The 23,183-nt window shown below is 38.5% G+C and overlaps 1 protein-coding gene across 2 annotated transcripts in view; it reads left to right on the top strand.

The window, feature by feature from the left end:
• The window catches only part of TENM1 (teneurin transmembrane protein 1), an 882,499-nt gene extending 860,346 nt beyond the window's left edge, over window positions 1-22,153 (top strand). For both annotated transcript variants that reach the window (XM_043896987.1, XM_043896986.1), the window contains 5 exons: window positions 4,606-4,902; window positions 11,348-11,735; window positions 12,620-13,840; window positions 14,428-14,570; window positions 16,731-22,153. In XM_043896987.1, coding sequence (XP_043752922.1) covers window positions 4,606-4,902; window positions 11,348-11,735; window positions 12,620-13,840; window positions 14,428-14,570; window positions 16,731-17,489 — 2,808 coding nt within the window. In that variant the 3' untranslated portion in view covers window positions 17,490-22,153. The remainder of the gene's footprint in view (window positions 1-4,605; window positions 4,903-11,347; window positions 11,736-12,619; window positions 13,841-14,427; window positions 14,571-16,730) is intronic.
• The last annotated feature ends 1,030 nt before the right edge of the window (window positions 22,154-23,183 follow it).

The raw sequence follows: 23,183 nt of genomic DNA, 5'->3' as shown, positions 1-23,183 counted from the left end.
TCAACCTTTGCTTTGCCCCTCTCTTTTCCAGGTCACAGATTGCTATAGATTGTTTGGGGGAAGAGCTGAAATAAGGATTGATGGCCCACACTTGGGTCAAGGGCTATTACTGTCTTTCAGGCAAACAACAGCTTGTATGAACACGTTGCTTTTCCAACCTTGCTCATGACCCCAGCAGTCAGAGACGGTCAGCCTAGTTCTGCTTCCTGCCATAGAGACTGGAGTCACATAAGCAGTCAAGAAGGAGGGTCAAGGAGCTTACCTAAAAAAACCATTCTTTCCCGCAGTCTTCTCACGAGTTCCACAGGAGACTCGCCAGATGGAGGGCTGTGGCATCTTCAATTCTTTCATCTCCTTGCAGCTCTGAGCCGAATTTCACATTACCTTCCAAACCTGACTTTGAAACTAGTGTTTCAGCAACATCTGAATATCAGAGTGCATTATCCAGAAACAGAGAAGCATGGTAGCACAAATCTTGACAGGCAGAGAAAAGAACATTAGGCAGACTTTTCCTCTGCTCACTTTGTAGTGGATTTTTAACAGTGGTCCCTTGCTTGTGTTGCTCTAATGACTTTATTAAGAAATGTGTTCTTGAGTAGTAAACTTAATCTATCAGACAAATAAAACCACAAATTTAGTTGAACTGGAAATCACTTGTTACTTTGGCTCTTTAACTACCATTATAACATAAATTGTAACAGTTACAACCTTCTCTGGGAGTACATGGATATTTTACAGCTATTGTAAATGAACAGTGTTACAGTTAGAGATATGTGGCTATAAAACCACAGGAAAGGTAGTTGAAGAAAGAACACCTGGTTTTGTGTAGGTTTCCAAGCTCTGTGTATCAAAAGACAGGAAATATGTGCTTCTCTATCACCTTTTAGGTTATAGCAGCAGGTTAGTTTGTATTTATGCTACAACACAGCACACACAGGCTACAGGTGGTTAAAGAGTCATGCTTCCAATCTGTGGCTCTATTCCATGAATGAAACCTACCACTGCAGCTAACTAGACTGCCTCCCAAATAATTGGAGTATCTAATTGCTAGTCTTCTGGAATTCATGGTATGGAACACTTGCTGTCTTTTTTTTTTTTTCCTGCAGAAGCTCAAAACTAAGGGCAAATATCATTAGCCCCAGCTGGCTGATGAAGAAACTGAAACCAAAAAACATTGAAAATAGCAGACAATTCATAGAAGACATAGGTGTGGCCAATAGCCATTTTAAAAGGTTCAATCTCATTTTGGTAACCAAATACATGCAAATTTAAACCACAATAACATACCATTTTCTCCACTCTCATATTGGGAAAAGCTTACTAACAATGATAATACTCAGTGCTGGTTACAATGTAGACATGAACTCCTCCACTGCTAGTTGATAAGAGCATACATTTGTAAACCTTTGTGCACTATAAAGTAATATCTCAAGTCGCATCAGGAGTCTTTAATATGTTATCATTTGACCCAGTAATTTCCCTTATAGGGTTTTGTATTAAGGAAATAATTATTTACCAAAATTCTCAACAAATCATGAACATTGAAAGAAAAATGGACAACAAAAACTAATTTCCAACAATAGGAGAAAGGATAGATAAATGTTTATCATGTTGATGTAACCATTAAAATCCACATATTCAGAATATCTAATAACATGAGGAATGATGGAGATAAAACATTAACTGAAAAGTAGAATATAAAACAATTCTTGTATTCTTTAAGTGTAAGATTATATTTTTTAAAAGTGGCTATGAAATGCTGGAAATGATTAGCAGTGATTCACACTGGAGAATAGGATTACAGATAATTGCTTTCTTTGTATTTTTCTATACTTTCCAGTTTTTCTGCAATGAAAAAATACCACTTTTATAATTGGAGGGAGGTACTTATAGAGGTTATTTTAAAAAGCAAAGTGCATAAAAGGAGCAAAGGAAGACCAGAGTCTGAAATGAGAATGTTGGCTTTGCACTCATCCAGGCCACTAAGATAAAAATTCTACATGTCATTTAGATGTTGGATACCACCTCCCCCCCCAAAAAAAAGAGCTAATACATACAGAGAGAGAACAGATTGGTGGTGGCCAGAGGCAAGGAGTAAAGGGTTGGTGAAATGGGTGAAGGAGGTCAAAAGGTACAAAGTTCCAGTTTAAAAATTTGAGTATGTAATGTACAGCATGGTGACTGTAGTTAATAATACTGTATTGTATATTTGACAGTTGCTAAGAGAATAGATCTTGAAAGTCCTCATCTCTGGGAAAAAAAAACTGTAACTACATGTGGTGATGGATGTCAACTAGATTTATCGTGGTGATTATTTTGAAATATATACAAATACTGAATCATACCATACTCCTAAAACTAATATAATGTTTTATGTCAGTTTTATCTCAGTTTTTTTTTTCATTTATTTTTATTCGTTGGAGGCTAACTACTTTACAATATTGCAGTGGTTTTTGCCATACATTGACATGAATCAGCCATGGATTTACATGTGTTCCCCATCCCGATCCCCCCTCCCCCCTCCCTCCGCATCCCATCCCTCTGGATCTTCCCAGTGCACCAGCCCTGAGCACTTGTCTCATGCATCCAACCTGGGCTGGTGATCTGTTTCACCCTTGATAGTATACTTGTTTCAATGCTATTCTCTCAGAACATCCCACCCTCGCCTTCTCCCACAGAGTCCAAAAGTCTGTTCTGTACATCTGTGTCTCTTTTTCTCTTTTGCATATAGGGTTATCATTATCATCTTTTTAAATTCCATATATATGCATTAGTATACTGTATTGGTCTTTATCTTTCTGGCTTACTTCACTCTGTATAATGGGCTCCAGTTTCATCCATCTCATTAGAACTGATTCAAATGAATTCTTTTTAATGGCTGAGTAATATTCCATAGTGTATATGTACCATAGCTTCCTTATCCATTCGTCTGCTGATGGGCATCTAGGTTGCTTCCATGTCCTGGCTATTATAAACAAGTGTTGCGATGAACATTGGGGTGCACGTGTCTCTTTCAGATCTGGTTTCCTTGGTGTGTATGCCCAGGAGTGGGATTGCTGGGTGATACGGCAGTTCTATTTCCAGTTTTTTAAGGAATCTCCACACTGTTTTCCATAGTGGCTTATCTCAGTTTTTTAAATAGCAAAAAAAAAAAAATTTTTAACATTTTTTAAAAACCTCTTTCTTGAGGATTTTAAAATTGGACTCAAGACCCCTAAAAGTTTCATACTTGGATTTCAGAGCCCACTTGAGATTTGTTTAAAATGTTCATTGATGTGTTTATATGCATTTTTCTGTGGAAACAGTGTATAGCTTTCAGATAATTAAAGGAATCCTTGACCACAAAAATTTTAAATGAATTATCATAAAGTTTAGTTGAATAGCTAGTGAATTGGTTTAGTCCAACTATGATTAATGTAGTCAAACCCTAATGTTGATTTTTCCCCCTACCTCATTAACCAGATATTTAACACTCTGTCCTGGATCATGCTGACAGCTCCTACAGTCACTTTGGAATCTGACACATGGGCCCATTTAGAAGCCTAACTGAGATGAGAAGAGTAATCATATCTAAAAATAACCATCACTGAGACTTCCCTGGTGGTTAGGAAAGTTAAGACTTCGTGCTTCCACTGCAGGTGGTACACATTTGATCCCTGGTTGAGGAACTAAGATCCCACATGCCCTGTGGCATGGCAGAAAATAAATAAATATTTTTTAAAGTAATAAAAATAACAATTACTAATATTATTTTTATACATCACCAGGTACCTGTATATGTAATCTCATTTAATTCTTAGCACAGGTGTGTGATGTCAAGTGATAAACATTACTCCCATTTCACAGATAAGAAAACTAAGGCCCAGGTAGAAAAAAATGGCTGGTGCACAGACAAGCAGCTAATTCAGTCTCCTGACTGATTATTTTAGGCCAATGGAGGAGGCAACGACTTAAAGCTGCACAACCTCATTGAATGGTGCCACCCTTGCAAGTACTGGGGGACCTACCAACACCTCGCACAGTTACCTGCTGGCCTCCGTGCATGGGCTTTTACATCTAGGAGACAGTCTGAGTTGCTCTGTGTTCCCCTGTGATAGATGCAAAGTATTATAATAAAACTCCATGCCCAGAGGAACGAGGAAGCCAGAGAAGGGAATCTGTAGAAATTAGAGGGGGCTCTCTATATTCCTTTTTTCTGATTGCTAATTATGTAAATAATTCACCATTCTATGTTCTAGCCACCTCATTGGTAAAAGCAGGGGAGGAAGTCCCATTCTTTTGTAGGCGTCTGACTTACATAAAGTAAGATTACATAATCACTGAAAACTGGATCAGCACAGTTGAGACTTGAGTTGGGAAAAAACAGTCAACAACCACATGCTGAGAATCTAGCACATCCCAGTAGTTAAGACATGGCCCCAGTCTTCCAAGGTTATAGAGTCTCCCAGGAAAATAGAGACAAGTTGTCATCCAAGGAAAAGCCATGCGGATGCAAAGGCAAAAGAGACCCCATTGCTGGAGAAACAGAAAAGGCTTTGGGATTGTGAATACCCTTGATGAGGGAAACTGAGGCAGTGCTTCAAATGTACTTCCTCTTTTTTGTAGGCGCATAACAGAAACCTGCTCTCCATCGATTTTGATCATGTGACTCGCACAGGCAAGATCTATGATGACCATCGGAAATTCACCCTTCGAATTCTTTATGACCAGACTGGACGACCTGTTCTGTGGTCTCCTGTAAGCAGATATAATGAAGTGAACATCACATATTCACCTTCGGGGTTGGTGACATTTATTCAAAGAGGGACATGGAATGAAAAAATGGAATATGACCAGAGTGGAAAAATAATTTCAAGAACTTGGGCTGATGGGAAAATTTGGAGCTATACCTACTTAGAAAAGGTAAGTGTGTAGGGAAAATAAACTAGTTCTGAGTTTCTGAATGAGAACATTGAAAGCGGCACTGATTACCTGCCTTGCTGAGGACCTGTGGGAGTGAAGTCTGTATTCTGCCTGTTCTGCTCCATAAAAGTAGCAACAACAACCACCACAAATTATACCTACAAGGATAAGCTGTTTTTCAGCCGAAAACTTTCCCCAGCCCCACACTCTGCCAGGTACTCTTTCAAACTGAAGTCAGGATAATGGCTTAGCTTTCTCCTCATTTGAGCATATTTGTTCATGCTCCTGAAAATGTATCTTTATTACTATGAAAGCTCACACCGAAGTAAAATAGGTAGAAAATTATAAAATTGCGTGTTAATGTATCTCAGCTCTGGAAAAGAGGCTCTTACACAGAGGATAAGGAATTCTAATTTTGTTAGGATAGTCAGTGACGGTTTAATGGTATACATTGGAGGACATATTTTCCCAAGTAATCTGTCTGAGGAAATGGTAGCAGTGGGGCTCCCTTGTTGTTAATAGTCCTTTGTACACAATGAGTCTCCAGGAGCATCTGTAATGGAAGCTCGTGGCCTCTGTCTGCTGGGAATGGGCAAGGATTTTAACCCCACCCCCTGGATCCATTTGTCAAACATCAACCTCACACAGCAGAAATGGTTTCTAGTCAGACCAGTAGCAGAAGACAATAAGAGAAATTGATCTCTGTCTGCCATCTCAATTTCTGATGTCCTAAGATGCTGTCTCTTTTCCCCTAAATCTAACCTTTCAACTCAGTTCATTAGTCCTGGATTAATTTCTGGGAAAACTGAAAAACTTTTTCCCCTGAGGATTCAAGGGGAGTCAGTACGGATTAACCCCTGGAAGCTCTTAGAAAAAAGTCATGGGTGCTCATAACTCATGTGGTGAAATTTCACTATTTGCACCAAATAATGCTAAGCCTTTCTGATATACCCCTGAAAGTTTTTTTTTTAATGTGCCAGGGGTTGTATGTTATTATAAAACCATTGTACTATTTCCCAGAGTTAGTCACTGGGAAATTTGCCAAATTAGAAATGTCTAGGAGATAAAGCAGAACTCCACTTGGGAGCCAGGGTAAAGGACTGAGTCCTTTGCTGTCTGTAGCCCCTGTCCTTTTCTGCTGAAGAAATTGATGAAATCTCTAATCTGCACTCTACACTGGGAACATCTGAATCTTACAGAGTGGATGTTTTCTCTTTTGAATTTTGGTAACAAGAATGATTGGCAAAATCATACAACTAATGTCCACAAAGTGCTAGACTTGTTACAAAATTAACTGAATCCAAATATTTGTTGTATATTCACAGACGCAAGGCATGTAAGATGACCTCATATGAAAAAAAAAAAAAAAGAAAAGGGTGCCACTGATCACTGGCAGAATATAGGCTGATTAGTTTTTTCAAGAATGAGAATTTATTTGCTCTGATCCTCCCACAGGTCTACATGTGACTAGTGAAGGAGCTGACACGCCTTAGGAGTATGTACAGCTTTGAGGGACTTCCCTCGCCATCCGGTGGTTAGGATGCCATGCTTTCACTGCCAAGGACCTGGGTTCAATCCCTGGTTGGGGAACTAAGATCCCACAGGAATATTTATAGGTTTGAACTCAGAGCCTTAACCTATTAGCGCCACAGTCTGGCTGCTGAGCTAACTGCCTATAGACAATTGCTTCTAGGTCTCATAAAACTTGCCCTTTAAACTGTCTATACAGTGACAGAAAAGCTTGTTGAAACTTAAACTTCAGTCCTGCATATAGTTAGTTAGCCTCTTGTCTGACATTAATGAAGAATTTTATTGTTCCCCTTTTCTGAATTAACTGATTACTTCATCACAGTTATTTCAGCCAAGAATCATGTGAAGCAAATTTCACATGAATTCTTTTTTTCACATAAATTCTTTTGGCTGCAGAAACTTACTTGGCTATAATTCTTTAAAAACAAAACAAAGAAACTCCCTGAGACTGTCAGTGTCTGCAGTGGGCAGAAATAAGACCTTATTGACACAGAGTAATGTATGGAGAAAAGCCCCAGCGACTCCCTAAAACTCGTTTATTGACCAGTGAGATGAGCCAAATCACTTGTGCCTTTTAGTTGACTTTTCTCCCTTTCTTAATCTTACATTTAATTTGTTCTCTAATTATCAGGTAGCCCCTGACTTAAGCAATGCTATTATGCAAAACTCAGAGCCTACAAAACCCATAATTATGGAATGGTTCTTTACTTTCCAAAAATCATTTATCACGAGATTGATTTTATTAACATTATTACCAGTGATAATAATTAATTCACTGAATAGCAGCAGCAATTAAATGAAATAACTTAATATAAAGCACCTGGCACATCTAGTCATTCAATAAGAGTTAGTTTCTTTCCATTTAAATTGTGCATTCTAATATTTATTCTAGTATTTATTAAGTTGGAAAACTTAGTGCTAGCACCTACTGCTACTTGAAGGTGAATTAAAACAGGAAAGAACAGAAGGATGGAAGGAAATTAAAGTATCTTTGAAATTGTGATTCTAGAAAGAAAAGGGAAGGAATATTCAATTTACCAAAATCCAATTTACATGTAATCTTCCAGGGAGGTGATGAAGTTCTCTGCCTCCTATGCTCTCTTCTAGTCCTCACTTTATTGTGGCCTTTGCTAGAACATTCTTTCACTATGTCTGGGGCAGAGCAAGACTAAGAGGCTGGCTCTAGAAGTATATTTTGAAGTAACAGTTCTCCAACTTTAAAAATATAAACCTCTTTTTGTACCTCAAAATACTTCTATTTGTACCTTTATACATTTGCTTGGCATCCCTATGCCATGATATATTGAAAAAAGCAAACAGCAGATATTTTACCTCAATGTGCAGAAATTTTGTAAAAATTATTTGACTTCCTCTAGAGTAAGTAAAAATTATGGGTATCATTTTCATGCACAATGGTTTGTAGCCATTAGGAGAAAAATAATTATTTGGGTAATAGCTGTGGTTGCTTAAATGATCTCTTCTCTATTAAAAAAATCAATTATTGTTTCTTAAATTTTCTCTGTGTGGTCATTAATTCTCTGTCTTGATTCATGAGCCTTCCCTGAGTTAATTATATCTTGAAGACTTGTGGGGCTAAAATTTTGTATTACAGGAAATGTAAATCTTTCCGTTTCCTAAAAACATTCTTAAGAACTTCATTTTTAAATGCATTTAAATATATTCTATAATCATTTAATAAGATGCTTTCGTCTGATACATTTACACAAAACTGCCTCTTTGGGGCTGAAATTTTCAAAGGCTGCCTAGAGGGAGAGAATGCAGCCTTTGGCTTGTGCTTCCAGGTGGCCCCACACTGCCATCTGGTGGTCATTCAAATGCCTTACTTTTTCAAATTTCTGCCACCTCTCATTTCTGAAAGTGTTGGCACTCAGTTGTGTCCAACTCTTTGCGACCCCATGGACTGTAGCCCGCCAGGCTCCTCTGTGCATGGAATTCTCCAGGCAAGAATTCTCCATGCCCTTCTCCAGGGGATCTTCCCGACCCAGTGGATCAAACCCTGGTCTCCCACATTGCAGGCAGATTCTTTACTGTTGGAGCTACCTGGGAAGCCCATCTCTCATTTCTACTCCTGTTCAAATGAATATGCAGCCACGGTTTTAGTTTTCGTCTTTACAGTGATCTCACAATCATTTCGGTTCTCACAATCAACTTTTTGGAAAATACAGAGTCTCCCACTCTAGTGTTTGGACTAATAAGAAATGACCTTTTATTCTATAGCAGCACTGGGGGCGTTGGATGGACTTATAAGTATTGTTTTTGAACAAACTGATAATAATGCCCACCCAAAGTGACAAAGTAGCCAAGTGAGAGCTAAATGCTATTCTGGCAACACAGCAGTTACATTCACGAGATTTCTAATCACATCATCCACATTCTCAGTCAGCACAGCATCAGCACCACCTAGGAACAGGGTCAGGCCGTGGTTTACTACAGCGCGGAAGACGAGAGCAGGGAGAGAATGCACTGGTGTTGTGCTATAAATGTTTGGCAAGGCTGGTGCAGCAACTGGAAAAGACAGGCTGGTACTGGATAATGTGTGCGAGCCATATGGTGACTGTCCCTGGCCCGCCTCGCAGGTGACAGATGTCATTTGTTCATGGCAAATTGACAGAAGAGAGTGGAAAGGAGCTGAGAAATCTGGCTTTCAGCAGAGAGGTAATGCAGAGGCATTGCCCACTAGTTTCACCCCAGGTTCTGTTGAGTTCTGCCTTGGTCAAGGACGGGGTGGTCCCTTCATGTCCTCGTGCCCAGGCAGGACTTCCACGTCTCCCGCCTTCTGTTCAGCAGGGTTTCTGGAGTTGCAGAGTATCCACAGGTGATGAGGTGGATCCACACACGGCTCTGTATCCCCAGGCAGAGTACCTGGTGGAAGAGCGAGAAAGGATAAGCCAATGAGCAAATAAGTGCTGACTTTGACTTCACAGTATTGACATGTGATTTGAAATCAGTTGTCAGAAGAGCAGGGAGGACATGCAGTTTCAAGAAGTGTGTTCAATATTAGAATATAATTTCATATTTAGAAGATTTAAATGTACATTATATATGCTTCTGTAATTCATAAATATCTATGTAATTTATATTTAGAAGATGAAATGGTACCTATTGTTTTCATAACAGAAACTTCAGAAAATAAAGCTCAATTAAATATTTTTGCTTGATAAGTCAATTCTCTAGAAAGGAGGGGTAAAATCTCCCTTGGGGAGATACATCAGAATTTCCGGGGGTGAGCAATTTTTACTAAAAGATGAGATTTAAATGCTTTTTGATTAAAAATAGGGTTTTAATTCTCCTTCAAACAGTGTTCCTTTTATGACTATATTTAAAATTAAAATAGATAAACCAATATCAATGAAACACCTGTTACATGCACGGCATCATACCTCAACAAATAACTTTCTGAAATACAGATCAGTTTGGAGGAGAGTGCTTGCATAACCAGAGAATTCTCCACTTTTAATGGCATGTTTCCCTAATATCATTTAAAACATGAATTGTAAAGCTATGCAGTAGTCCCTCCTCGCCCACAGGGGATACATTCCAAGACCCCTCCATGGATGCCTGAAAGTGGGAATAGTACAGAAGCCTATATATACTGCATTATTCCCTGTACTATCGGGCAGGTAGCATATATAGCATGGATACACTGAACAAAGAGATGATTCACGTCCTGGGAAGGACAGCATGAGATTCATCATGCTACTCAGAACAGCATGCATTTTAAAGCTTAAGAACTGTTTATTTCTGGAATTTTCCATTGAATATTTTCAGACAGCAGTTGACTGTGGGTAACTCAGAAAGCAAAACTGCTGATAAGGGGGGATTACTGTAATGATAATATTTTCTATACAACTTTTCAGAAAGACATCTGCTACATGAACTCAATAAGTAATTTTTGGTGACTAATACTTAATATATGGCATGCCTTACCCTCTGTGTCCCTCCCTCCAATTCATCTCCACACTGAAGCAATAGTAACCTTTCTGAAACACCAACTGGATTGTTTTTTCCAGTGGCACAAGTGTCCTCTCCTTCCATCTGCTTTCAGCAGTTCCCTTGTTGTCAACAGGCAAAAGTCCAAACTCCTTAGCATGGCTTAGAAAGCTCAGCGTGATCTAAACCCAGCCTACCTGACTCGCCTCATCGCTTGCCATTTACCCATCCCTTCCAACATACCCATGCTCTGGCCACACCAAATGCCCCATGTTCTTTTTTTTTTTTTTTTTATAAATTAATTTTTTATTAAGGTTTTAAACAGTTTTTTTTTAATTGTGGTAAAATACACATTATATAAAATCTACCATCTTAGCCATTTTTAAGTGTACAGTTCAGTAGTGTTAAGGTGTCTTTTTGTAACTCACTTATTTCACTTAGCATAATGTCCTCAAAAGACTGTATTTTTGCCATTGAATGATCTTAAAAAAAAAAAAAAAAAAAATGTTCTCTTTCTTATGTAGCCACTCACAATGCTCTGCTCTGTGTCAGGTCTCCCCATCCAGCCCACTCACCTCCCTGCCTTCATCTGGCCATGCCCTAGTCACCCTTTAGGTCTCAACTGTAAATGTCACAGTCTCCAGGATGCCTTTCTTGACCTCTTAAGTCTAGGTTGCGGCTCTTCCTCCACCTCCCATGAGCGCCCTTGAATTTCCTCTGTCATAACATATGTCACACTATATTGTAGTTGTTTGGTTATTTGTCTTTCTCCTCCATTAATCTGTAAATTCCACAAGGACAGACACATTATTGCCACTACTGTATACACTAGGGTCCACCACAGTGCCCAGCATATAGTAAGTGCTCGATAACTTTGTCCTGAAAGGATGAATGGGTATTTTCTTTCATCTCGTCAACTTCAGTGGTACTATTATGCTTTTGTTGTGCCTTTGTCTCGTTTCAGTCTGTGATGCTTCTCTTACATAGCCAGCGGCGTTATATCTTTGAGTACGACCAGTCAGATTGTCTGCTCTCGGTCACGATGCCTAGTATGGTGCGCCACAGCTTACAAACCATGCTGTCGGTGGGCTACTACCGGAACATCTACACCCCACCGGACAGTAGCACTTCTTTTATCCAAGACTACAGTCGAGATGGCCGACTACTGCAAACCCTGCATCTGGGGACAGGGCGCAGAGTTTTGTACAAGTATACCAAGCAAGCAAGGCTGTCCGAGATTCTCTATGATACCACCCAGGTCACATTAACATATGAAGAGTCTTCTGGAGTGATTAAGACAATACATCTGATGCACGATGGCTTCATTTGCACAATCAGATACAGGCAAACAGGTTTGTGGTGAAAGGGTGGTGAGGTATACAAGCACATCGGTCTTAGGAAATTTTTGCTGGCCACAGTCTGAGATAGAAGCATTAACTTACAGACATGCAGTTCAACCAAATTTGAGTTATCAAATTATCTTCCATTGAAAATGAAAAATATATGATAGATGGTGTGAAAGCCAATTCCTTAAAAAATACAGTGCATTTCTCTTTCTCTCAGCCCTCAAGAAAGTTGAACTCTAAGTACCTAGTCTAACTGGGCACCCATCCCTACTCACCACCAAATCGTCCCAAAGATGCAAAGTCTCACTCAAAGTCCCAAAGATATGAGCCTCACTGAAACTAGTGCAAGCCTTGTGTAACCTTTGTAAGCCTCAGTTGATGGCAACATGTCTTCACAAGTCACCATTTTTTATTATATTTCATCCTGTGGGTTTATAAAATACCAAAATCCAGTTACTTGAATACTGGATTTGGTCAAAACCTGACCTTCTGACCTTGTCAGTTCAGTTCAGTTGCACGGGTTAAATGAACTGAAAGTATTTTTGTCAGTAATTATAAAAAGAGAGCATGTTTATAATATCAGTTTCATCACTTCAGCTACTGGTTAGGTAGTTGGGAATGGGTTATTACTTCTGAAGTTCCTATAATTAAATTATTCTATAACTATAATATGCAGTATTTTAAATTTTTTTCATATTTGGTGACCACAATGATGAAAATATGTATCTATGAGATGAGATGTCCAGGCATTAGATATCAAACATCAATCTCTAATATTTCATTTTGAGTGTAAAAACATCAGTACTAAAGAAAAGAACACTAGAACTTTCTGATTGTTCAATATTGAGCCTCTCGCATTATTCTCATGATTTTTATTTTGACCCCTTCAGGACCTCTTATTGGGCGCCAGATTTTCAGATTCAGCGAAGAAGGCCTTGTGAATGCTCGCTTTGACTACAGCTACAACAACTTCCGTGTCACCAGCATGCAAGCTGTGATCAATGAAACCCCTTTGCCCATAGATCTGTACCGATACGTCGATGTCTCTGGTCGAACAGAGCAGTTTGGAAAATTCAGTGTAATTAATTATGATTTAAATCAAGTCATAACTACTACCGTGATGAAGCACACCAAGATCTTCAGCGCCAATGGACAAGTCATTGAAGTCCAGTATGAAATCCTAAAGGCAATTGCCTACTGGATGACTATTCAATACGATAATATGGGCCGAATGGTAATATGTGATATCAGAGTAGGAGTAGATGCCAATATAACAAGATACTTCTATGAATATGATGCCGATGGGCAACTTCAAACTGTTTCTGTAAACGATAAAACCCAGTGGCGTTATAGTTATGATCTGAATGGGAACATCAACCTCTTAAGCCATGGGAATAGTGCTCGTCTTACTCCTCTCCGATATGACCTCCGAGATCGCATCACCAGACTTGGAGAAATTCAGTACAAGATGGATGAAGATGGCTTTCTGAGACAGAGGGGAAATGACGTATTTGAATATAATTCTAATGGTCTGTTGCAGAAAGCCTACAATAAGGCTTCTGGCTGGACTGTGCAGTATTACTATGATGGGCTTGGGCGACGTGTGGCCAGTAAGTCCAGCCCTGGACAGCACCTCCAGTTCTTTTATGCAGACCTTGCCAACCCCATAAGAGTTACTCATTTGTACAACCACACCAGCTCAGAGATTACATCCCTGTATTATGATCTCCAAGGTCACCTTATTGCCATGGAGCTAAGCAGTGGTGAAGAATATTACGTAGCCTGTGATAATACAGGCACCCCACTAGCCGTGTTCAGCAGTCGGGGTCAGGTGATCAAAGAGATACTGTACACACCTTATGGAGATATCTATCATGACACTTATCCTGACTTTCAGGTCATCATTGGTTTTCATGGAGGACTCTATGATTTCCTTACTAAACTAGTGCACCTGGGGCAAAGGGATTATGATGTTGTTGCTGGTCGATGGACGACACCTAATCATCACATATGGAAACAGTTGAACCTCCTTCCTAAACCATTCAACCTCTACTCCTTTGAAAATAACTACCCTGTTGGCAAAATTCAAGATGTTGCCAAGTATACCACAGGTATTTAAATGGCGTAATGCTTTATGCTAAAGTAAAGAGAAAACGCTCCCTGGTGTTTATCACATAATCTCAATGCCTTTGTAAAGATGCTTCCTCTTCCTGCCAGCTAGCCCACAAGTTATTGTGCAATCTCTTCCTTAGCCTTCTTGAGTGAGCAGAACTGTACACGTTGGCGTAAAACATGATACTTTTGCATCCTAGTACATTTTCTTCTTGCCTTTTAAGCTTTCTGTTCATAGTTTTCACTCTTAAAAGCTTCTACAAATAATTCCACAGAAGAAAAATCAAGATTCTGTTGCATCAAACAAATCTAATACCAGAGTCTGTGTGGCCTTAATACCACTACCACACTAAGAATTTCCACACAGTAAACTGAGCCAATCTCTATGATTATCCATGAATCAAAAGATTTCCCCAGAGAAAGGATCAGATGTTTTAGAGTGAGTGACACAAAGGGAAGCTTATCCCTAACTTACCATTGGCTAAACATATCAAAGGCAGGAAAGGCATCTTTCAAGCTTTCCACAAAAGTTGTAAAGTATGGGCTTTAAAATGTTTTTTTTTCTTTTAAATTTTGTGTCTCACAGATATTGGAAGTTGGTTGGAGCTATTTGGTTTCCAATTACACAATGTACTACCTGGATTTCCCAAACCAGAATTAGAAAATTTGGAATTAACTTATGAGCTTCTACAGCTTCAGACAAAAACTCAAGAGTGGGATCCTGGAAAGGTTAGTAAATGTTTTACCATCCCTATTTAGCTGAAAAAACAGAAGGGCATCCAACACCATGAAATAGTATTAACATATATGTGCTTACTTCTGTTTGAGTCTTCTTGACTATCCACTTAAATGTCCATGATTAATGAAGAGGTAGGATAAAAGCTTCCATGGGGAAAGGATCAGCGAATTGGAGCTTTGGGAAAAGAGAAGACTAACTTGTGACTTGATGACTGCTGCAGTAGACTGACAAGAGGAAAGTGGAACTGAACTTTCATGATTCTAAAATGGGTAGTTATGGATTCTATATAGAGAAAATTATTCTCTAAGAGACGTAAAACATCAGATCTCCAACTGAAAAATAAATCAGAGCATAGTGCATTAGAAGCATGGGAATAACAAATTATTCTGATAAATGGGACTTACTTGGTGACCCAGTGGTTAAGACTCAGAGCTTGCATTTCAGGAGGCACAGGTTCATTTCCTGGTCAGAGAACTAGGATCCCGCATGCCGCACAGTGCAATCAAAAAATTTATTCTAATAAAGAAAAAGTATGTAAGAGCAATGAAGCAAAATAATAAATATTAGAAACTCTCTGGAAAAATAGGAATACCAAAACATTCAAAGTTCAGCAAGAAATTCCATCACTTAATGAGATACAAAGTGAAAGCAAGAAGGAACTTTTTCTTTCAGATGAATGAAAGAGGAATATCTGTGTCTGCAAATATATATATATATATATATATATATATATATATATATATATATATATGGCTTTAACAAAATAAAACTGAAATTTGGGTGGGAGGGCTTGAAATTCAAGTATAAAAAAATTATAAGTGAAAGCAATTCTAAGTAGGTACCAGAGGCTCATCCCTTTTTGTAAATACATATAACATGTAAATGCTTTTTGTAATTAAAAGTCAAGCAAAAAGTTTAGCAAAATTTTGGAAATTTCTGATGCTTTTAAATGGATACCTGGAAGTTCATTATTCTCTTGTTCATTTCTTAATATGTTTAAACTCTGCCATGGTAAAAAGAGTTTTTTTAGTTATTTATGTTTATTTTTGGCCACTCTGGGTCTTTGTTGTTGCTCAAAGTCTTTCCCTAGTTGCAGCAGGCAGAGGCTACTCTTCATTTGAGTTATGCAGGCTGCTTATTGCAGTGTCTTCTCTTGCTATGGAGCACAGACACTAGAGTGCATGGGACCAGGGATCAAACCTGTGTCCCCTGCATTGGCAGGTGGATTCTTAAGGACTGGACCACCAGGAAGGTCCCAAAAGTGTTTGGTTTTTTTTTTTTAATCCACATAAAAAGACCCATGAACTTGCTGATTTGCCCTTGTTATTTATAAGATCATGAGCTCAATGTATGACAAAACCCACTGAAATGTTGTGAAGTAATTAGCCTCCAACTAATAAAAATAAATAAATAAATAAATAAATGTCATCTTACCAAGGGTACTATTTCTAACCACTCTAAAAAAAAAAAAATAAAATCATGAGCTACTTGAAATTAAGAATGATGCCTTATACCATCTCTTTATACCTCACTGTGGCTAATATATTACTCTACATCCAGTAATAAACAGCTAGTCAATGTCTGTTGAATTGTAAAAACTAAAGTGTCTTTGTTTAGGGGGAGCTTCCCACGTGGCACTTGTGATAAAGAATGCACCTGCCAATGCAGGAGATGTAAGAGACCTGGGTTTGATCCCTAGGTTGGGAAGATCCCCTGGAAGAGGGCACAGCAACCCACTCCAGTATTCTTACCTGAAGAACCCCATGGACAGAGGAGCTACGGGCTACGGTCCACAGGGTCACAAAGGGTCAGACATGACTGAAACAACTCAGCACACACACAGACCCACTTAAGTGCCTTCTAGCTCTTGGATTCTGTAGTATCAAATTTGAATATATTTGCTTATGCTTAACCCTTAACTCACCAAGATATCAAGAAATATATGACAGGTAATCAAATCACCTGTTAGTCTTTTCCTTTCCAAAACTCGGGTGAAGAGATTCCAAATTAGGCTTGTTTTTAAATCACAAACCAGCAAATTAAGGAGAGGAGAAAGCAACCTGGCAAACCTTTGCTTTCTACGATCACCAAGCACATGACAGGTGTCTAATCCTCTGCTACACTTGCTCTGTGCCTTTCTTCTTTCCTAGACCATCCTGGGTATTCAATGTGAGCTCCAGAAACAGCTCAGGAATTTCATTTCCTTGGACCAACTTCCTATGACTCCCCGATATGGTGATGGACGGTGCCCTGAAGGAGGGAAGCAACCAAGGTTTGCCGCTGTCCCTTCTGTTTTTGGCAAAGGTATAAAATTCGCCATCAAGGATGGCATTGTAACAGCCGATATTATAGGAGTAGCCAATGAAGATAGCAGGCGGCTGGCTGCCATTCTCAACAATGCTCATTACCTGGAAAACCTACATTTTACCATAGAGGGGAGGGACACACACTACTTCATTAAGCTCGGGTCTCTGGAGGAAGACCTGGTGCTCATTGGTAACACTGGGGGGAGGCGCATTCTGGAGAACGGTGTCAATGTCACCGTGTCCCAGATGACTTCTGTGTTGAATGGGAGGACTAGACGGTTTGCAGATATCCAGCTCCAGCATGGGGCTCTGTGCTTCAACATCCGGTATGGGACGACTGTCGAAGAGGAGAAGAACCACGTGTTGGAGATCGCCAGACAGCGCGCCGTGGCCCAGGCCTGGACTAAGGAACAAAGAAGGCTGCAAGAAGGGGAAGAGGGGATCCGGGCGTGGACAGAGGGGGAGAAACAGCAGCTGCTGAGTACCGGGAGAGTGCAAGGTTATGATGGGTATTTTGTTCTGTCTGTCGAGCAGTATTTAGAACTTTCTGACAGTGCCAATAATATTCACTTTATGAGACAGAGCGAAATAGGCAGGAGGTAACAAAAAAAATCTCTGCCTTTGCGTCACCAAAGACTGCCTGTTTTTAAAACATACAATGGTTTATTGTATCGGTTTTCTAGATCAGAACTCTGTATATGTAAATATGGAGGAAAAACATATCCAACTGCCTTTCAATGTGACAGAAGATGGTATTTTAATATTGTTTGTTTAAACTCTTTAAGAAATGACAGATTTTTAGTTCTTGTGTGGCAGTATTCAAAATAACACAAGTAGAACTCAAACAACTAAAAAAAAAAAAAGTTTTCAGCAAGCACCACTTTCAATTTGTTGAGCCATGCAGATGTTCAAATATAAAGCAAGAACCCGAGGTTCTCTGTTGTGACATAAGGTTACATACTCAGCTGTTGGCAGAACTTGCGGGCTATTTGGAAGGTGGTGCAATAGGATCTGAGCCGTGTGTTTGGAAAGACTACCAGCTCTTTCACATGTTCCAGATCTGTTACAGGAAACTTCGAAAGAAGTGTAAAATGTCCTCGGCCACCATCTCCTAGAATCAGGACCCATTTACCCTTCCTCCCTGATAATTCCTCCTTGCTCGTTGAAATAAATGCCATGTTGTTGTGCTGTGTTTTGGCGTGTGGTGGCTGGGTTCCGTCTACCACGCTTCCCTGTGGGTGTGGTCACCAAACCCAATTGCCACTATCTGCTTGTGTATACATGATACCAAGGCAGCTGGCCAATGAAACTCCTCCCACCCAACCTGTTTTGACTACATTTTGTACTCAGTTGTCCAGCTGTATTGGTGTCATGTAAACATAGCTTTTATTAACCCGGGTAGGAATTTCTCATTTATATATAGGGTGTGTTTTGGTCATAGTTTCACATTCGTGATTCAGTATTTATACACTAATCCAATGGTTTCGTGCACATGAAAGGTAATTTACTACAAAGTGTGATTCTGATACAAAAAAAAGGCTTTCACAGACATACATGCCTGTGGTGTTGATACATTACACTCACTACTACTGCAGAAATTCAGAAGAGCCAAAACCTTAAAAACAAAAACAAAAACAAAAAAAAGACGTAATACCAAGGTGAAAGGAAAGTGCCAATGGGAAGACCAAACTAAACATCACGGAAGTTGCTGCCACATTGTTTCATCCCACTTAGATTTATATTTCAATGTACAATTCTGTATTGAACATCTCCCAGCCATAGTCAGGAAATTTAATTGAGTCCTTTCCAACCTAACACATTTCAACTAATTATAGAGAGGCAGACTATTTTTTACTAAGATAATTTATATGGGTAGTTATTTTAGTTCTCTGTCTTTGCCCATTTATTTTTTATTTAATCATCTCTCCTGCCTAGGAAAATAGCTATTTTCCAGGAAGGGTTATTTTGTTCTGCGATCATTTAAAATTCAGAAAAAAAGATCAGGATTAGTGTTAATATCAGCTGCAGTTTCTCAATCTGTATGAATCCTGTCATCCAAGAAGAGCCCCTTGGTGAACTGGGAGATTCGTGCCCAGTGACAAAGAGTTTGTAAGCTGCTGTGCAATTGAGTTACCACAAATGAAAATACAGGACAGCACAATGTGGCCTGTGGAGAATTCCCCTGAGCCAGCTTCAGCACTTTTCATCATCCAGTCTGGACATTTGCTGTGTCTGAAGGAGAATTTGTGATGGAATGTCACAGTTTGGGTTCTTGCCAGCCACTACCTAAATGCGGTGTGGGGTCAGTGCCTTGCTTTGTGATGACACTCTTTTTGGAAAATATGCAAAGTCAGAATCCAGGCTCACATTAAGGTTTTTCAAGAGTCTGACTCCTAACTACACAAAGTATAGTGAGTGAAAGGCAAGGACCCACAGACAGCAGGGGAGGGTGTATCCAAACATTTCGTTTTCAAAACCTTCCGGTTGGGACTACCACATTCTTACACACATGTTCTGAGAGAGAGAGAGAATTCATGATGAACTCATCTCTCTTTTTAATTGGCAGTACACCAGCTCAAGAGATTACTAATCCAGACTACAACCATATTATTGGGGTTTTTTCCCCTGAATTAGGCCTGTGTTAATGGTAATAGTATTTATCAGGACAGGATTCTAAAATTACTCACAAACTTGTTGAAAACTTGAATACCTCCACACCAGCCTAAAAATGGACCTTAAGTTCCTAGAACCTCTGATGTTCTTTTAAATCAATGGAAAAATGATTTATGAACTGTATATAGAGAGTACATTCATAAATGTGATGATGTATTTTATCACTAATCCAAGATGTCAATATTAGAGTCTATTTTGCTTATATTTTAAGCGATTATACTTTTTTGCAATTCACTGATGATGTATCATTTTCAAACTGCTTTAAATACCCATTAGAAACAAGTATTTGAAGCTTTTACTTAATAGTAATTACCTTGAACTGTGCATTTCTAGTTTGTAATACATATTTATTTAGTTTGTGCCTTTGGTTTCTTAAAGTTATATTTGTATTATATTCAGGAAATGCACTTTTTATCACTTAGAGCTGTGGTTCTAATACTGCCTTGAACTGTTACTGTTCTCTTTACCACTTCCAAAGTCTTTTGGAGGAAAGAGGAAAAAAACCCAAAAGGTTAGCACACTAATGAGTAGTAAATCTAAGAGAAACATTTGGCATTTCTGAATAAGAACGTGGAGCTATTGAATACGTCACTTCCTGTTCATCTGAATACAAAGAATGCCTTTATTGACTTGTAGTTATGAAGTTTAATGAAAGAATAATTTGTTTGCATTTCCTGATGAAAGTAAAAGCATTTTAAAGAGAAATACATGAATTTCTCATACCCAGAAGACTTGCAGCTGACACTACTACACAGCCACACAGCCTTCAAGTCAGCCTGAGTGAGAGCACAGTAGTTGGGCTCTCCTAGGAAGACTGTTCTGGGCTGGAAGCAGGGAATACTCCGTGATTGTTTCTTTTTTCTAGTTAGGCCCATTTTACTTGTTTGTTTTCTTTTGTTTTGACTCTTGCACTACAGTCTAGAGGTCCAAAAGAGCTGAGAAGTTCACAGTTGAACAGACATTTAAATATATTTATTTGTAGTTGTCATTCTAGTCATTACTGATTAGAAGCATGACTCCTGAAGGAAAGGGAAATAAAGCCCAATTCATACTAATTTTTAGTAAAACACTCACCATAGAAATAGGCTTTATTGGGTTTAATTTGTAACCCAACAAAATAATGTATAAAATAAGTGTGTCCTTTACTGTCAATTTATCTAGAAGATCTATAATATATAGACTATATATATAATATAATATATACAACATAGCCAAATATATGAAAACTTAACAATGCATAATTTGGAATTCACATGCTATGTAGAGAGGTATACAGTTAAATTCTGATTTTCATAAGGTTTTTTTCATTACTGTTGACACAGTTTCAAGCATCCTATCATGTTGTTTCTACTACTTTTCTCTTCTCTTTCATTTTTTTGAAAACAATTTTTTAACCAGACCAGGCCCCACTGTAATATCACCTAAGAGAGTCAGGACAGTTTTTGCATTTATAAAGATATGTTCCTGTAAGAGCAATTGTAATGGAAGCATTCAGTGGTAATGGAAGCAAAAGTACAGTAATCAAGTGTGGAAAGGAACTTTTGGAGAGACTGAAATGTATTATAGCTTCTGGAAAAACAGAAGGCTACAGATTAGATGCAACATTCTTGTGTTCTTGGAGGAACTCACATACACATAGCTGACCTGAGTAGTACTTCAGATCTCAGACTGCTCTTCCACAGCCTTCTGTAAGGTTCTTTATTCTGCAAAAAAAAACAACACAAAAAAAAAAAAAAAAAAAAAAAAAAAAACAGAAATGCAAAACAAAAAAAAAAAACAGAAAACAACAAACAACAAAAAATAATTCAACCACAAAATAGTGACTGTATCAGTGTGTCCTTCATGTGAAAGCTATTAAGGACCAAATATACTGCTGTGTATAAGAAGAAATTACTTCCTAAACAGTAACTGAAAATAGTTAGAGTTAAACTTGCTGTGGATTTTGTCTTGGCAGTTGTCATCTTACATTATTTGTCAAAGGAAATGTGTTTGGCAGTTAAAAAAATCTTTCCTTAGATTTAGTGGTGGACTTTAACCTCTTAAATAAATGTTAGTATATCAGATTGTGTCCTTGAAAAATATTTTACTTGTATGATTCATGACAATGTCTAAATCTTTACTATTCTTCTGGCAAAAGCATCAGTAAGAGAGAAGGTGAAAAAGAGAAGTATAGCCTTTACGTCAGAAAAATATTCTTTTTAGCTGCTTACTTTCTCATGAGAAGTAAAGATGTTTACAGTGTATGCCAAGATTTTCAGTTTCTATATAACAACAGTTAGAGGTTCTAATCATACTGGAAATTGTGTTATAATGGCCTGAGCCATGTTGCTAGGAAACAATAGGTTCCAGTTTTGTATTCCTGCTCTCACTCCTGTGCTGAAAAGTGACTGGATACTGTACAGGTTCATGTTCTCTGGCTGCAGTTAAATGGTCTTTTGCATTTTGCTCTGGCTTTCAGGTCAGAAGCATGCATTTTTCTACAGAGCATCACAACAACATGCTGTAAATATTTCAAGTTAAACATTATGTGTTGATATTTGAAACAAAAAAGTACTTTGAATATTTCATTTTTAAAAAATAAAACGACAAATGAACACTGTGTCTCATTTTATTCATGCGCCAAACTGCATTCTCAAGTCAGTCTGGTCACCTGAGATTTGAAAAGTGGCTCCCTAACAGAGAACAATAAAACTGCATAATCTTGAAAATATAGGTGTAGAAATCAAAAAGGCACTAATCGTAAGAGGACATCTTTTCACTTTTATTTTTCATACATATAGGATCGCTGACACCAATGACCATTTAATAAAAAAAGAAGAGTAGCTGTTTCAAGTTTAAAAGCCTCTAGGCTAGGACTTAGAAAGGTCCTCCCTCCTGTTGATGCCTTTCTCGGCAATAGAAAGAAAATTAAGGATTGAAAAACAGGGGTGGGAGGGAGCTAGGAGAGCAAGGCAACCCAATGCACTGGCAAAGAATTGAATGGGCCAGGGAAGGCGATCAGGAGAGACTAAAAAATAACAACTCTTCTGCGGCCCAAAGTCCTGGGCAGTTACAATGGCCCTTTGGCACTTACTTTTCACAAAAAGACATTTACGAGTGACACTGAGAAAGCTGGCCAACAGATTTTCCAAAATTCATCGTGATAGTAATGGAGTACATATAATCCAAACAGGCGGTTATTGCACTTTGTTTGAAATCCTGGAATTTACACCACTCTCAAACGCCCTGTGCTTTTTTATTCACCAATATATAGAGATACCTTGAAAAGATTCACAGAGCAGAAGACAATCCTGATTGTTTCAACCAATCAACAAAAAAAGCGATGGGGGTGGGGCGTGTAGCTGGGATATATTAGTATCACCTGGAGATTGTTTTTTCAACCTGCACATCTCACCCTCAGTTCAAAAAGAAAGAGCTCGTACATTGAGAGAATTATAAAGGAAATAAGGGATTTCTCCATGTTTCTTCCCTAGTCCCCCTCACTTTCAGAGATCTTTGAATATCAATGCTATTTAAACATTTAGTAATATTACTATTGTGAATTTATTTAAGTCTAGTATCTCAATAGTCCTATAAGGGGAGCAAGACTTAATTGTTCCTATTTGGCAAATGCGATACTAGCAA

Source organism: Cervus elaphus, chromosome X, assembly GCF_910594005.1.
Source record: "Cervus elaphus chromosome X, mCerEla1.1, whole genome shotgun sequence".
Taxonomy (NCBI): domain Eukaryota; kingdom Metazoa; phylum Chordata; class Mammalia; order Artiodactyla; family Cervidae; genus Cervus; species Cervus elaphus.
Note: the sequence above shows the minus strand (reverse complement) of the source record. Positions and strands in the feature narration are given on the sequence as shown.